General features: G+C 33.8%; 3 protein-coding genes across 4 annotated transcripts; 1 reads left to right on the top strand and 2 right to left on the bottom strand.

The window, feature by feature from the left end:
* The first annotated feature begins 713 nt into the window (after positions 1–713).
* Positions 714–2,295, top strand: LOC146531962 (uncharacterized). Its single transcript, XM_085197216.1, has 2 exons — positions 714–851; positions 1,455–2,295. Exon 2 carries the CDS (start codon positions 1,460–1,462, stop codon positions 2,102–2,104), a length of 645 nt encoding a protein of 214 aa, XP_085053342.1. The 5' UTR covers positions 714–851; positions 1,455–1,459; the 3' UTR covers positions 2,105–2,295.
* A 106-nt stretch (positions 2,296–2,401) lies between these two features.
* Positions 2,402–3,598, bottom strand: mRpL13 (mitochondrial ribosomal protein L13). Its single transcript, XM_085197218.1, has 3 exons — positions 3,441–3,598; positions 3,065–3,343; positions 2,402–2,733 (listed from the first exon to the last, which is right to left on the bottom strand). Exons 1-3 carry the CDS (start codon positions 3,462–3,464, stop codon positions 2,500–2,502), a joined length of 537 nt encoding a protein of 178 aa, XP_085053344.1. The 5' UTR covers positions 3,465–3,598; the 3' UTR covers positions 2,402–2,499.
* Positions 3,599–3,988: 390 nt separating this feature from the next.
* LOC146531964 (leukotriene A-4 hydrolase) lies at positions 3,989–15,048 on the bottom strand. Of its 2 annotated transcripts, none has more exons than XM_085197212.1 (11): positions 14,843–15,048; positions 14,327–14,382; positions 14,115–14,227; positions 8,882–9,024; positions 7,869–7,980; positions 7,258–7,478; positions 6,796–6,994; positions 6,234–6,455; positions 5,352–5,499; positions 4,823–4,994; positions 3,989–4,538 (listed from the first exon to the last, which is right to left on the bottom strand). In XM_085197212.1, the coding sequence occupies exons 1-11, from the start codon at positions 15,022–15,024 to the stop codon at positions 4,091–4,093; spliced, it is 2,016 nt and encodes a 671-aa protein (XP_085053338.1). In that variant the 5' UTR covers positions 15,025–15,048; the 3' UTR covers positions 3,989–4,090. The 2 variants fall into 2 exon arrangements, with proteins under 2 accessions (XP_085053338.1, XP_085053337.1); XM_085197211.1 differs by lacking the exon at positions 5,352–5,499 and adding an exon at positions 5,537–5,684 and having other exon boundaries at positions 14,843–15,047.
* Between the last annotated feature and the right edge of the window lie 87 nt (positions 15,049–15,135).

A 15,135-nucleotide genomic window follows, 5' to 3' on the forward strand; every position in this document is an offset into this window, starting at 1 on the left:
ATCATATTTCTAACAATTGCACAAAAAATCACGTCGAACAAGACAGTCGCCCAACACATGGGCGTAGGAAGAGGGGGAGGAGGCTAAGTGGTCCGTGCCCAGTCCAGAATAGTCTAGTTCTAGTTCTATGACTATTCTCAGAAAATTGTGTATACTAATTTCATCTTTAAAAAAATACCTGTAGATGTGGTCAAATTCGGCAATATTCTCTTTTTTTTTTAACTACTAAAGAATATTATATAATTATAAGAATCTGTTATATTATTTTGAAAGTAAATAAAATATTCTACTTTCCTTATTTTACAATATGAATCAATATAGGATCATCATTTTTAGTAGTACTTCAAGTAGGTGAAGTATTTATATAGAGCAAACTGATTTAGTTTTAGGAAGTGCCTAGATTTTTTTGTGTTTATTTTGAGAGCCAAATAGGTTTTCTATGAGTTGTTTCAGGTTGATCTATTCAATACAAGTTGTATGTCCATTTTATGCGTTACTCTGTACCTGTCTCGCACACAGCATGGTAGTCAAAGGGAACCTAGTAGGAAGTACCGTTCCCAATTTTCCGCCAAAATATGGAGACATCGCGTGTTGAGTGGCGGAACTCACACTGCGCTTTGCATCGACAACATAAAAATACATAAGTATATAATCTTCAGTGGGATTCGAATCCTCAACCTGTCATACGACAGGTACAGTCACACTTTAAGTACCACTTATATTTAGTAAAAACATTGGGAAATCATAACGATAATATTATATTGTTTGTTGAAGATAAATTGCAAAGGGCACTATATATTGCTGTAAGTGGTCGTCGTTGTCCAATTTCCTCTTGAACGTTACGTTCACAGGTAAGAACATAGTTTATTATCAACTTGTAGCTATCAATTCTCTCAATATTCCGTTGTAATTGAAATTAAAGCGAGTACCAGGCCAAGAGAACGTAGTGTCAAGACACTCCATTTTTCACTCAAATTCGAGTTACTGTTTATGTATTGAATTGCAATCCAACAGCACATTTATCATTTTCCTGAGTGGAGATCAAATACATAACGACGACAAACATTAACGACGGCTTTAATTTTATATGATTTTTTTTTAATTAGAAAATTGTTCAGAAGGGGAATTTTGCTAAGGTGACGTTTGCGTCAATTACACCTTTAACTGTTGTGGGTTCGATTCCCTCTCGGAAGAGTGAAATATTTAATATTGTCATTTTTTTTCGCTATTGTAACGAGGCAAAGCAAGTTTCATCTGCCTACCCTGCAAGATGCAGGATACAGAAACCGACTTTTTGTAAAAAAAATTTTAGGGACACTCATTTTATTACTATCAAATATAAGAGTTATACCTACTTAGGTACGTATAAAATATACACATTGTGTATTGGTGTTCAATTCGAATTGAAAAACGCATTAAGCTTACACCTAATACTGAATATTTATTTTATTTAGACAATATGAAGCTTGTAATAAGTCTGGGACTCCTAGTCGCGGTTTCCGCATCACCAGTACCAGATCTACCGAGCGATGTACCTCAAATACAACAAGAGTCTGAACAAAGTGAACTTGATCAAAGCAACGCCTATTTCATTCTAAATTCTATAAAAAATGACCTCGATGGCATGCCCGGAAATTTCAAGGAGGAAGACACAAATAAGGACAATATCAACGTTTTGAATACTATAAAAGAGATTTTGACTCATGAAATTAACGAAGGGGACGACAGTAATAATATAAAAATACAGGAAATTGCTAAAAATAATGGTTTGGACCATATAAACAAAGAGTTGCTTAATAACCAAAATGACAATTCTGATGAAGATAAGGCTCAGAAAAGTTTCTTATGGAGTCCAGAAAAGATATTACGTAGTGACAACATTTTAAATAATGTAGATGATCCAGAGAGTGAAAATAAGAATTTAGAAGAAATTGATGACCAGTACGAATTAAAGATTGCAGGCTTTGTACCCCACATTGACGATTCTAAAAATGACAGTGATCAAACACTAGACAGTCTATCAAAGTTTGATTCAGGAAGATTATTTGATAGGATGTTGGTAAGAATTCCACAATTGTTTCAGATTAAAGTTCCAGAGAAATGATTGATTGAATACACGTACAATATGCACTAATATCATTTTAGTAAATTTTATTATAATTTTTTTTTGTAACTGTAAACGTTGATAAATAAAGTTTTTTTAAAAATGTAAATAATTAAGTATGTATCATCATAAATCAAGTATGTAATGTAAATGAAATAGTTTAATGGTAATAAACAACACAAAAATACCTATATATTTTTTTTAATTTCCTCATAAGATATATATATATTTTTATTTTAAATGCCTAATTATAATTTTATGATAAAAATGTTATCTGAAGAATTAGTAAAAATTCCATTAAATTTTAAATTACTTTTATTTTGTATTTAATTAAAAGTTTATTCTCTATCTACATAATATTTATAACTACCAATTTAAATTCTAATGTTATTTTTTTATTTAAGCACATAATCTTCCGGATATTCCATGACTTTAGGGAATTGTTTGATCTCTTCTTCTGGTATATGATCTAATCTTGTAGGCACCAGTCGCAACTGGCGGATCTGACTGGACACATTTTGTGAAACATCTTCTGGTATATCTTCTCCCGGGTATATAAGAAGTCTCTGCATAGTATGACGTCTCTGTAAATTTCCTTCTAATGCTCTATAAACTGCTTTCTTAATGATCTGTAAGGAAAAAATACTTTTTATAGAAATATTTAATATTAAAATTTAGTTTTAAGCTTCACCTGTAAGTTGAATATTCCAAGGTAGGCAAAAGGAGCTCAGTGCTAAGACACTACCCTCTACTTTCTGCCCAATTTTAGGTATTTTGTAAAGAGTGGAACTTAACAGCGACCTTTGCCTTGTTATCAGAGAAAATAAAAACGCTCATTCCCCTAAGTAGGTATTAAACACTCAACCATTGTATTGACAGATAGACATTACCACAACATAATGGCCTCAATACCACTATTTTTCATAGTTCATTATAATAAAATTTTAGCATTTAAATTACCATAGTTGGATCTTTATTATGAACTTCCCAGGCTAAGGTCCATGTCGCTCCACCTGGGTAACCAGTATGGTGGAAGTAAGCACGTTGTTTCCAGTCGTTGCCGCGGAGTGCGATATCCCTGCTATTAATACAAACCACAACGTCTCCGCAATCATTCATCGGATGATATATAGGTTTGTGCAATCCAATTAAATATTTCTTTATTACTTCAGCCGATTTGTAAGGATCTTGCCATTTGCAGTCAAAGATGTGCCAAGTTCTTGCAAACGTTGCCCATTGCTGAAATAATTAATAAGTTTACAATATGGATAAAGTTTTATTCTTTAATTTATTTATATCACTAATTATGGAGGTCTTAGCATATTTCCATACGAACCTGAACACGCTTATATGCTGACATATTTAACTGATAGTAAAATTAATAATTATATTTTAGTTAATGTTATATTATTATTATTTATTATATATTTCGTAGAAAAACAAAATTTTATATAAATAGGTTAGAATTCAAACAACACTAGCTTGACAATGACATTTAATAATGTTGTCATTATAAAATAATGTTATGTTATCAATCTGGCAATTTAAAAGATTGAACTCATCCATATACGCTAGAAGAAATTAAATTAAAACATAAATACGTTATTAAAAATCTTCAATAACTTATAAATAGAAAATATATTAAAGAAACAACATTCATCATTCTGCCATAGGCCAGTCGATCCGTCGATATTCTTATTTTTTGCCTGGACATCAGAGCGACCTGCAGCCTCCAGAATTCGGCGCAGTGAGGAATGGAGTGTCTTAACAGTAGTTTCCCTCTACCTACATTACCTACTTTGTAATTTTTTTTATATAAAAATCTCTATTTTTTATTTTAATATTTTAATCTTAAATAATGAGTAAAACAAGTAAAACCATACAAAAGATTCAATATAACTTTATTATATAAGTAAAAATACAATCTGTGTTTCACACAACAAGTCAATACTATAATAGCATTTCGTATAAAAATGCAAAATACAATTATTCACTGAGATGCAAATCTTTTCTCACAGTATATGCGCTAACATGCATCATGTAAGGTTCATTTTTAAGGAAATTTTCTATAGCTCGCTCCCTTACAGCCTCCCAAGCATAGAGGTCTCTATAAATAGGTCTCACATACTTCATTCGACCCTGATGATTAACAAATGCGAAAGCGTCATTCAATTTTTCTACATCTTTGCTCCTAATACACAGTCTAAGCCATCTGTATAAAATTTCTGTATTTTTGGCATTAGCTACTTCATACGTTGAGCCAAGCTCTCGTATTTTCTCCAAAGGTAGAGGATCTTGATCTATTAGTGACTGAAGAAGGTTGATTATTTGATGTGGTGTAAAGGATTTGATGTCATCGTGAACAAATGAGAAGTTAGGTTCATTGATCTTGCCAAGAAGAGAAGTTACTGCCTTTGTCATAGATGTATCATAGCTGAAAAAATTATAATTCTTAAGTCAATTATAATAGTGTAATGTATTGTTACAATTTATATATCTTCTTATAGAGATGTTAGTAACAAGAAATATTTGTACTGTTTTGATATAACAAGTTTCTAAGAATTTCAACATAGCCCAGTAAAATCATATGGGTAATTTGTTAGTTAGTTTCCCTACAATACAAGTATATTTGACAATTTAGAACATATTCCTGAAAAGAAATTTATATAAACATAAAAAAAAATTGTATTTTGTTTTATTATATAAATATATACTTACTCTGGTATAATTGGCGGCATACCATCTTTATACAGCCATGCATCCCAGTCTACACTTGCCAACTTCTCATTATCCTTGAAATAGTTTAGCAGATAGGCTTTGAATTGGTCAGTGTCCAGAGATTTTCTTTGGTAATTGTTGAGATAGGATCGCAGAAAATCATCAAAAACAGCTAAAACAATAATTTTGATTTTATAAATATAAACTTAATTGATAATTTCTTAAATTAAAATGATACATTTAAGATTTTTCATCTATTTATACATTCCTAAAGGAATGGAAAAAAAGAGGTTATAATTTATTCTATAGTTGTACACACAATAACTGTGATCTGGTCATTAATATAATAATTCATAAATAATAAAAGAAAAAAATATAAAACCTATTTGTTTATATTATACACTTAAGATAAAACTTAATAATTTAAAAAATCGCCCATATCGACTTTTAGAATATATTTAAATATAGTTTGCTATAGATGGCTCTTGAAATAAATTCCAAATCAAAGGATAACTATGATTTATTGTACCTGGCCCTCCAAGAAGATTTTCCAAATATCTTAAAAACAATGATCCTTTCTCATACGGAACAGTTGAGAACGCATCATCAGGATGAGTATCCTTGAGATCCACAACCAGACGAGTCAGAGGATTATTTGATCCTAGATCGTCATTAATCTGTAAAATTGATACTAATTTAAATATTGTCTCTTACCTGGACCTCCAACCAGGTCTTCTAAATAACGTAAGAATAAGGAGCCTTTCTCATATGGCACTCTTGAAAATGAATCATCAGGATGCGTACTGTTAAGGTCTGGCACCAGACGAGTTAAGGGATTATCTGCACCAAGATTGCTATTTATCTACAAATTGTTTGTTATAATTTAATATTTAAACAAAATTACTATTATTAATAATTATAATTTATTATTATTAATCAACTTTTAAATTATTACGTAAAAAATGTGAGACATCATTCTTTCTATACTGATGTACAAAGGACTGTAAGGATGTACTGGGTACAAATGTGATATGGATCATAACGTAAATAAAACACTTTTTTGCACACAAAGGAAAATACAAAATAAAAAATTATGAAATAAATACAGTGTGCAAAGCGGGCCTTATAGCTAATAGCAATCTCTGATAAATAACATTTGAAGAGAGGAATATTGTCTGAGAGTGTTGGGAGATAGCCTTGTGCAAATTTTTAATATTCATAAGAAAATTGTTTAAAAATAAAAAAATGTTAACTTATTTATATAGCTTATGATTATAATTACAATAATTACAACAAACCAATATTTCATAGAGAAGTCATAGTTTTACTTACAGTTTATAAAATAAATTTTATATAATATTTCAACATGTCACCCAAAAACTTAAGTAATATACAAATAAAATTTCCATACCGTTTCACTCAACTCCTGCAAGCCTAGTAAACTATGAAAATCTCTGCTTTTTGCTGCTTCTGAGGAATCATTTATTAGGGAAGCACCTACTTTCCTTTCTAAAAAGACAGTGAAACCTTCATTTAGCCAGAAATGCTCAAAATTTCTATTCGTCACAAGGTTGCCCGTCCAACTGTGCATTATCTCGTGGACTATTACGTCTGCTTGACTCCTATCCCCAGCCTGGGAATTTTAAAAAATATATTAAATAAATAACAGTCGCCAAATTGCTTAAATCATTCAAATAGACAAAATTAAATTCTTAATTTAGGTACTAATAATCGTCTCCTACGTGTAGCTGGATAGGCAGCACACTCCTACCTATAAGGTTATTTCCATCCCCCATTTTCCGTCGAATTCTGGAGGCTTTGCGTGTTAGCGGAATGCCACATTTTGCCTCGTTACCAGAGTGAGGAAATGAAATTATTAAATATTTCATAACTTCGAGTTGAATCGAAACCACAACCTGTTGCGTTTACAGTCGCATACTTGTGCCCTGATATATACATTTATCTATATTTACCAATAATGTTGGAGTAACAAATGTCAAACAGGGGTTCTCCATACCCCCGTAAGGGAACGAAGGAGGTAACACCAACAAATCATACTGAGTCCACTGGTAAGAACCGCATAGGTTTTCAGCTGCTTGTAAATATTTCTCAGTGTCGGCGAACTCCCATGCACTTTGTTCTATCTCTTCCTTCTCTGACCAAACACGAGACCTATGCAGGTGATGAGGTTTTTAGATACCATATAAAATTTATAATGGTGCGGATTCGAACCCGCGCCTTCTGAAAACCAAGCGCTCTGAGCACTAAGCTGTTTCTGTTAAGCTATGTCTAAATTCTACACATTAACATTTCTAATAACATCAAAAAGTATTTAAAATAGTAATTTTTCTCAGTTCCAAACTAATTTTCTATCTTTATCAACTAATTAACTTTTTTAAAAAGAGCTAAAGCAATATAAAATAACACAAACCTACCTAGGTCCCAAAGATCTAGATTCCAAGACACCCACAGCAATGGCCAACAAATAGGATGGAATTGGCACAGGTTGTTTAAAGACAGTCTTATTCCCCTTACTTTCCCCGCGAATAGCACTCATTAGTACTGTGAACTCTTCTGGGGCAATTATTTCAGCTTCGTATGTAAACTTTACAAAGGGAGTGTCTTGGCAGGGTAGGATAGAGCGAGCGTGGATTGGCTGAAAGAAATAAATTTTGATATTTTTTAATTTTAGTTTTTTTCCACAGAGCAGGATAGATAAATAGAAATTGGTACTATGACACTCTTTTCCACTCTTAGAAAGTGAAGTTTATTGATTTTGAATAACACTTGCCAATATTCTAAATGACAGGTCATGGATTCAATCCCACTGGAGGAAATGAAATATATAGTATTATAATTTCCTCGAAACGAAGCAAAGCGCGGCATTAAATTCCGTAACTCAACGCGCAACACCGCCAGAATTCAGCAGAAAGTGGGAGACGAAAGTGTCTTAATGTGAACAAAATGTCTTAAGGTTCCCATGGTCCCTCTGCCTACCTTGCTTAGCATGGAAGCTGAAGCTACAGAAAAAATCCTTATCCTCTACCTGACATTGGCTGAACATATACGGATGATTTTTGCCAGAGGTCTGGTTTGGTTCCAACCATTGTAGTGCCGTCGCAGATGGTGAAGATTTATAATTAATTTTAATTTCAAGCCTGTAATGAATAATATAATAATAATTAATATTATTGTCATCTCTTGACATTTACAATTTAATATCATAGGCTCATATAATATTTCATAATCTATATATACAGAATGGAAGTGTCAGTGAACCATTTACGGAAATAGCATACAGAGTAAAATATTTCTAACCGATATGCCTCAACAGTTTGGACGTAGGGATTTTTTTTTCATTTCACGATTTTTATCCATACCTGTATTTCGTGTGACGCAATTTTACAACGATAATTTTATTATTAATTTTGTTTGAAAAAAAAAATTAAATTTTTTGGGATTTTTTTTAAATTGTATAATAATAATATTTTATTATTATTATTTTGTATTGGGCTTTTTTTATAGAGTAGTTAAAACTTTGGTTTCATTTAATGTGGTGCTGACACTTCCAACCTGTATACATAATAAAATTATAAATCTGAAAAGAATTAAAAAACTAATAAATGTAAGTTATTAATTGATATATATTAACCCTTGCATATTGTAATGAACCAGAGCATCAGAAGGCATTTTACTAAGCACTGATTTAAGGCAAATACAGCTTGAACTATCATGTGCAAATAAACAACAACTTCCTTTTAAATCATCTATTGATACAGGCATTTCTGGTTTGTGGGTATAGCCCGAAAAATTCGTAGGAAATTTATTAACTGATTCTATTTTAGTTATTTTATCATGTTCATCTTTATTAAAGAAATCAACTGTATTTTGGTCTTTCTGAAATCTTTGCATACAAGTTAATATTAATATTATTATTTTTTTACTGTTATAAGCACCGTTAGACCAAACTAGATGTTTAAAACAGATAAATAATTAAATTAAAACTAGTATTAAGCATAAATTATCATACTAATAATCACATATTTTATATTAACTTACTTTTGCTCTGGTGCTGCGGATTGAGGCAACAATATAGTCAATCTTGATCCGTAATTTGGAACCGCTTCATCCAATTTAAATTTCAATGCTGTACCATCTTTGAATTCAATTGATTCTATTGTTAAATCACTTGTATCTAATATCTGAAAAAAAAACAGTATAAAGCTAACAATGCTATGGTTTCTTGGGTTTAATACTTTATTTCATATATAGCAAGGCAGACAGAGGGAATGCAGTGCTTAAAACACTGTCTACCATCGAATTTTGGATATATTGTCTGTTGACTGGCAGAATCAAACTGTGTTTTTTCTTGTTATAAGTGGAAAAAATAAATAACTAATTCCTCCTTGGGGGGTGAAGTTGCTCGCGTCCGTAGGACTTACCACCATTTCCTAGATCCACCCTACACGTGCCCCCCGGGTGGTGCAAAACGAGCAACAACGCCGAGTCACAGGCGGCGGTAACTAACCTGTCCGCAGCTGGCAGCCACAGGCCAAGAGGAACTAAATACTCTTCAAAAATTGTGACAATAGTACCTTGGGAAAGTACTGTTGAGTCATTCTCCCAACCCCTTTTTTAATATGAAAATGTCAGATGAAAGCGATTGTGATTTGTCATGCAACCCGGCTAACCCCCGGCGCCCTCCAGTATCCGGGCTGGAAGGTGTGAAATATGTTACCGAAGACTCCACGAGGGTGGATACCCAGGCCCCCGTGTCAGTAAATGCTACTGGTCAAAGTAAGAAATATATTCAGCAAGCGTTTCACCCAAGTCTGTTCACTAGACCAAGGAGTTTCTCAACTGGAAGTAGCAGGCCCAGCACAAATAAGGAAAAAACTCCCGAAGTATCTCTAGAAGACAAAAAATGCTTGCCAGACTGGCAGAAAGTTCCAGTCAATCTAAAGAAGAAGAGAAAGCTACGTGATTCACAGTCTCCTGAAATCACTCCTACCTCTAACATGTTTGATGGATTACCCCTTACCCAAGAAGCTGAAAACCCTAAGGAAAAGAAACCCAGTAAACCTCCTCCTATTATACTATATGGAATAGGAGACTTAAATAAACTGACCGATTTCTTAGAAACGGCAACAAAAAAGGAAACTTTTAAATACAGGATAGTGAACAAAACTCAAATGAGGATCATGTGTGAAGATGTAGAAGCATATAAAAAGCTCATCACAGCGGTTCGAGAAAAGGGTCTAATCGGCCATACCTTCAACAGAAAAGAGGATAGAAACTGCAGACTTGTTATCAAAAATCTGCACCACACAACTCCACACCAAGCTATAATAAGTGCTTTTGAAGAAACTGGAAACACTGTACTTGGTGAAATCATTAATGCTAGGTATGGACCTGATAAGAAGCCTACATCTACATTTTTTGTAAATCTGCAACCTGGACCTCAAAACAAAGCTGCAAAAGAAGTTAGGTGTATCTATCACCAAATTGTCACCATAGAAGACCCTAAGAAAAGAAATACTATTGTACAATGTCAAAGGTGCCAACAATATGGACACACCAAAAACTATTGCATGAGACCACCTCGATGTCTGAAGTGTGCAGAATCTCACATTACCAAACACTGCTCTAAAATTGATCGCTCCACTCCAGCAACATGCGCTCTATGTCTTGGTCCACATCCCTCAAATTATAAAGGTTGTGAGGTCTATAAGGAAATCCTTACAAGAAAAACATCAAAGAGAACACTACCAAGGAGAACCGAACCCCAATCACAGCCTCTTAAAAACCTCTACGATAGAGAGAAGGATGGAAATGGTGTAATAATCAACGACATTAATGTAACAAGAAGATACAGTGAAGCCTTAAAAGACCCCATAAAAACTTATAACCTACGACCGAACCAAGAAACTGACCAACATCCAACATATGACCGAATAGAGCAAATATTCATAAAACAGTCTGAAAAAATTGACATTATATTACAACAGATGAGCACCATGTTGGGGCTCTTGACAACACTTGTTAACAAACTGTCCTCAAAATAAATAAAATTAAAATAGCAACCTGGAACGCAAATGGTCTTTCGCCCAACAAACATGAAGTTGAAATTTTATTAAAAACACACCAACTTGACATACTCCTTATTACTGAAACTCATTTTACTAACAGTAGCCAAGTAAACATGAAGGGTTATAACATATATACGACAAACCACCCTGATGGTACGGCACACGGGGGCACCGCTGTAATAATTAGATCCTCGATCGAACACCATGAGCTGCCACAGTATAATACGGAGTCTATTCAGGCTACCTCAGTAAATATAAAAGATAAGAACGGTCACTTCGATGTGTCATCAGTCTACTGTCCACCAAAACATAAGATAAAAGAAGAGCAGTTCACAGCATACATCAAAAGTCATGGACCTAGATTTATAGCTGGAGGAGACTGGAACTCTAAGCATGTTCATTGGGGATCAAGACTGATTACTACTAGAGGCAGAGAACTCAAAAAATGTGTTGACAAGAACAATCTAACGACGATTGCTACGCCAGAACCTACCCACTGGCCTACCGACACAAGCAAGTTGCCTGATGTCTTGGACTTTTTCATAATGAAAGGACTTTCTCGATACTTCTACCACATTGAATCCTGCTTAGACGGATCTTCCAACCACATTCCTGTGATACTAACAATCAGTGTTAATGTGCTAGAGAAGCAAAGAAAATTGAGGTTGTACAGTAATAAAACCAACTGGGAATTATTTCGAGCCCTTGTTGATGATTCCTTACAACTACAAATATCTCTCAAGAATGAAGATGAAATTGATGACGCAGTTATGGCATTTACAACCTCAATCCAAATGGCTTGCTGGAAGAGTACAGAATCAATCGTTGCTAGAAATATGAGACAAAAGCCTGTTCCGCTTGAGATTAGAGATATGATTCTCGAAAAAAGAAGACTACGCAGAGTATGGCACAATAGCCGGCACCAAGATGATAAAAGAGAGTTTAATAATTACAGTAAAACCCTTAAACAGACTATAAAAGAAACGGAAAATACATCAGTTGAGGAATTATTATCATCTCTAACCGCCACTAGTAGCACTGATTACTCACTGTGGAAGGCGTGCAAGCATAAAAATCACCCACTAAACCCTAAGCCCCCACTCCGCTTGGAAGGAAACAAATGGGCTAGAACCAAGCAGGAAAAAGTCAAAGCCTTCGCATTGCACCTCGCTAAAGTGTTTGTTCCCAACGAAGCTGCTCCTGGTTCAAATGAAGCCGATATAGATAATGTCCTACAACAACCCTTTCAACTGGACATCCCCCTAAACGCTACGACACCAGCCGAAGTAATAAGAACCATCAGACAACTACAGAGCAAGAAAGCTCCAGGGTTTGATCTTATCGATAAGAGAGTCCTGTCAGAACTGCCACGCAAAGCAATAGTATATCTGACTGCATTGTTCAATTGTATCATTAGAGTCGCCTACTATCCTGCCCTGTGGAAGGTCTCCCAAATAACCATGATCCACAAGTCTGGTAAACCACCACATCAAGTTGCATCCTACAGACCCATCAGCCTATTACCCATCGTATCTAAAGTGTTTGAGAAGATACTGCTGAGAAGGCTTATATGCGCTATGATCGAAAACAGTGTAATCCCAGACCATCAATTTGGGTTCAGAGCTGAACATGGTACAATTGAACAAATACACAGAGTGTGCAGACATATCAGTGATAGTCTTGAGAGAAAGGAATACTGCTCGTCAGCATTCCTTGACGTCCAACAAGCCTTTGACCGCGTGTGGCACAAGGGCTTGCTTTATAAGATCAAGTCACTCTTACCCCATAGCTTCTATAGTATACTGAAATCTTACCTCACAGATAGGATATTTCAAGTAAAAGAGGATGACTGCACATCAAGCTTCCATGAGATAAAAGCTGGAGTGCCGCAAGGATCTGTACTTGGGCCAGTGTTATACTCAATATTCACATCAGATCTGCCGCAGACACACGGAGTCACGTATGCAACTTATGCAGACGACACTGCCATATTAGCCTCTAGTAAAGATTCTACAGATGCTACTGTGAAACTTCAAGAAAGTATCTCCAAAATAAATGACTGGTTTAACAAATGGAGAATCAAAGTGAGTGCTAACAAATCGGTGCAGGTTACGTTCACACTGCGAAGGGAAACTTGTCCTCCAGTAACCCTGGGTGGTAAGGTACTGCCTCAAAGGGATACAGTGAAATACCTTGGATTACACTTGGACCGCAGATTAACATGGCGAAAACACATTGAAACGAAACGCAAAGAAATTAATCTAAAGTACAAAGGTTTATACTGGCTACTTGGCAGAAACGCAAAACTAAGGTTGGATAACAAGCTACTCATTTACAAAACCATCATAAAACCAGTCTGGACACATGGCATTCAGGTTTGGGGAGCCACGTGCAATTCCAACATAAAAAAAATTCAAACTGCCCAGAACTACATTCTGAAGCAAATTAGTAACGCACCATGGTTCATTCGAAACAATGAAATTCATGAATTCCTAGAGATGCCTACAGTGAGAGAGGAAATTCAGACATTTGCAGGCAAATACAAACTAAGACTGGTCCGCCATCCCAATCAGCTTGCTGTCCAGCTAACCTTACCTGCCCTACTAAATCGTCTTAAACGACCTAGAACATTGAAGCTTAGCAACACTGACTGAAGTCTATATAAATATGGAAGATGTTCCTGCTGGGGATCATTTTCACACTACTAATCAACTCCAAACACATCTGCTCATAGTCAGAAAGACTGATTGCACGATATATCAATCATCAAAAAAAAAAAAAAAAAAAAAAAAAAAAACTAATTCCTCCAAGTGGACATCAAACCCACTACCAGTGTGTTTATAGTCCCACACTGTGCCGCAGCACGACAAAGCTTTAATGCTATGTAAATATTTTTATCAACTTTAGATAAATCTGTCAAGTGTCAATTGTAGATAGCCTTTGCAATACTCTCTTTATCAAAAGAAGATTAGCTAGGGCATATATTTTACTACTACTATTTAAAAAAATTGTATTCTATATACTATTAAAAAATTAATTAAATCAGCTTCACAGCTATCACTCATCTGTGTACATCTGTTACAATATTGCAAAAAAAAAATAATTAAAAATATTAATATATCATTAACATCTTGAGTGCTTTTAACAGGATCAATTATTTAAGATTAGAATTTGTTATTTTTAAATTAGAAAAATGTACTTACCACATTTTCGATATAGTCAATTACTTCTATATTCAAAATTGCTGATCCATATAGTATTTTCTCATCAAAGTCCACTTTATACAATAGAGATACATGTTTTATCACAGCCAATTCTAAAATAGCACAATATTTATGTACTTACATACACATATTTTGTTATACATAGATCGGGACATTTCCTTAAAATTAAATTTTTTTTAAATTTAAATTACCTGGCCTTGAAAAAGAGGATGGGTCCAACGGACTTAGAGCACCCATAGCTGTGTAACTAGAACACAATATAAAAAAAGTGAAAATATATAAAAGATATTTTAAAAAGGTGTTATTCATTTTGTAGTGGAAAAAAGAAATCTAAGAAACTTGTTCTGTTATTTACACCATCCGAAATACTTGGGCTAAATCTGTATTAGATTTGAATACCATGTTTATTGATTTCACTTTATATAGCTATTGAAAATTTCAACTATTATAGTATTTTATGTTTTATACCCAGACAATAGTGACTATTTTACTTTGGGGTTAGTAGAAACTTTCAAGTGATAACATTTGAGTAGTACTTAAGATATTTATTTCAACCATAATTTTTGTTTTGGACAAATATAAATTACTAAATTTGTTTAAAAACACTAATTTCACATTTATTTATGTGTTGCTTCTAAGCTTTCATTCTCAACAATAGTACGTGAAACTATTTTAGATAGCAAGTATTGTAAATTGAAAACTTTTACCTGTTTCTAATATTAAAGATTTTATTTAAAGTTATAGGAAAAAGAATTTGTTTAAATATACTAGTGTAGTTTGATCTTAACTTAACAGCTACAATTGAATAATATCTTTGTTTATTATTTAGTAATATACCGCGAAAAGGTAAACGAAAAGGTCGCGTGACAAATTTGCCAATGACAGACATTTTTTTCTTTTTCTGATGCACAAATCACAATCACATTATTGCCGCAGATAACCTAATCTTAAAAAAATTAAATACAGATTAATATCGCAATATAAATTCTAAAATTATTTA

Source organism: Heliconius melpomene, chromosome 14 (assembly GCF_056956725.1).
Source record: "Heliconius melpomene rosina isolate 202511_hmr_F chromosome 14, ASM5695672v1, whole genome shotgun sequence".
Taxonomy (NCBI): domain Eukaryota; kingdom Metazoa; phylum Arthropoda; class Insecta; order Lepidoptera; family Nymphalidae; genus Heliconius; species Heliconius melpomene.

Excerpts from the sequence above, each read along its gene's own strand:
- LOC146531964 (XM_085197212.1), bottom strand. The coding sequence starts at position 15,024 with ATGTCTGTCATTGGCAAATTTGTCACGCGACCTTTTCGTTTACCTTTT. Across the intron at positions 14,383-14,842 it reads ATCTTTAATATTAGAAACAG|TTACACAGCTATGGGTGCTC; the intron begins GTAAAAGTTTTC and ends ATTGTGTTCTAG. Across the intron at positions 5,500-6,233 it reads TGCAGGAGTTGAGTGAAACG|ATTAATGACGATCTAGGATC; the intron begins GTATGGAAATTT and ends TCAATTTTACAG.
- LOC146531962 (XM_085197216.1), top strand. The coding sequence starts at position 1,460 with ATGAAGCTTGTAATAAGTCTGGGACTCCTAGTCGCGGTTTCCGCATCA.
- mRpL13 (XM_085197218.1), bottom strand. The coding sequence starts at position 3,464 with ATGTCAGCATATAAGCGTGTTCAG. Across the intron at positions 3,344-3,440 it reads CAGCATATAAGCGTGTTCAG|CAATGGGCAACGTTTGCAAG; the intron begins GTTCGTATGGAA and ends TAATTATTTCAG. Across the intron at positions 2,734-3,064 it reads ATAATAAAGATCCAACTATG|ATCATTAAGAAAGCAGTTTA; the intron begins GTAATTTAAATG and ends TTTTCCTTACAG.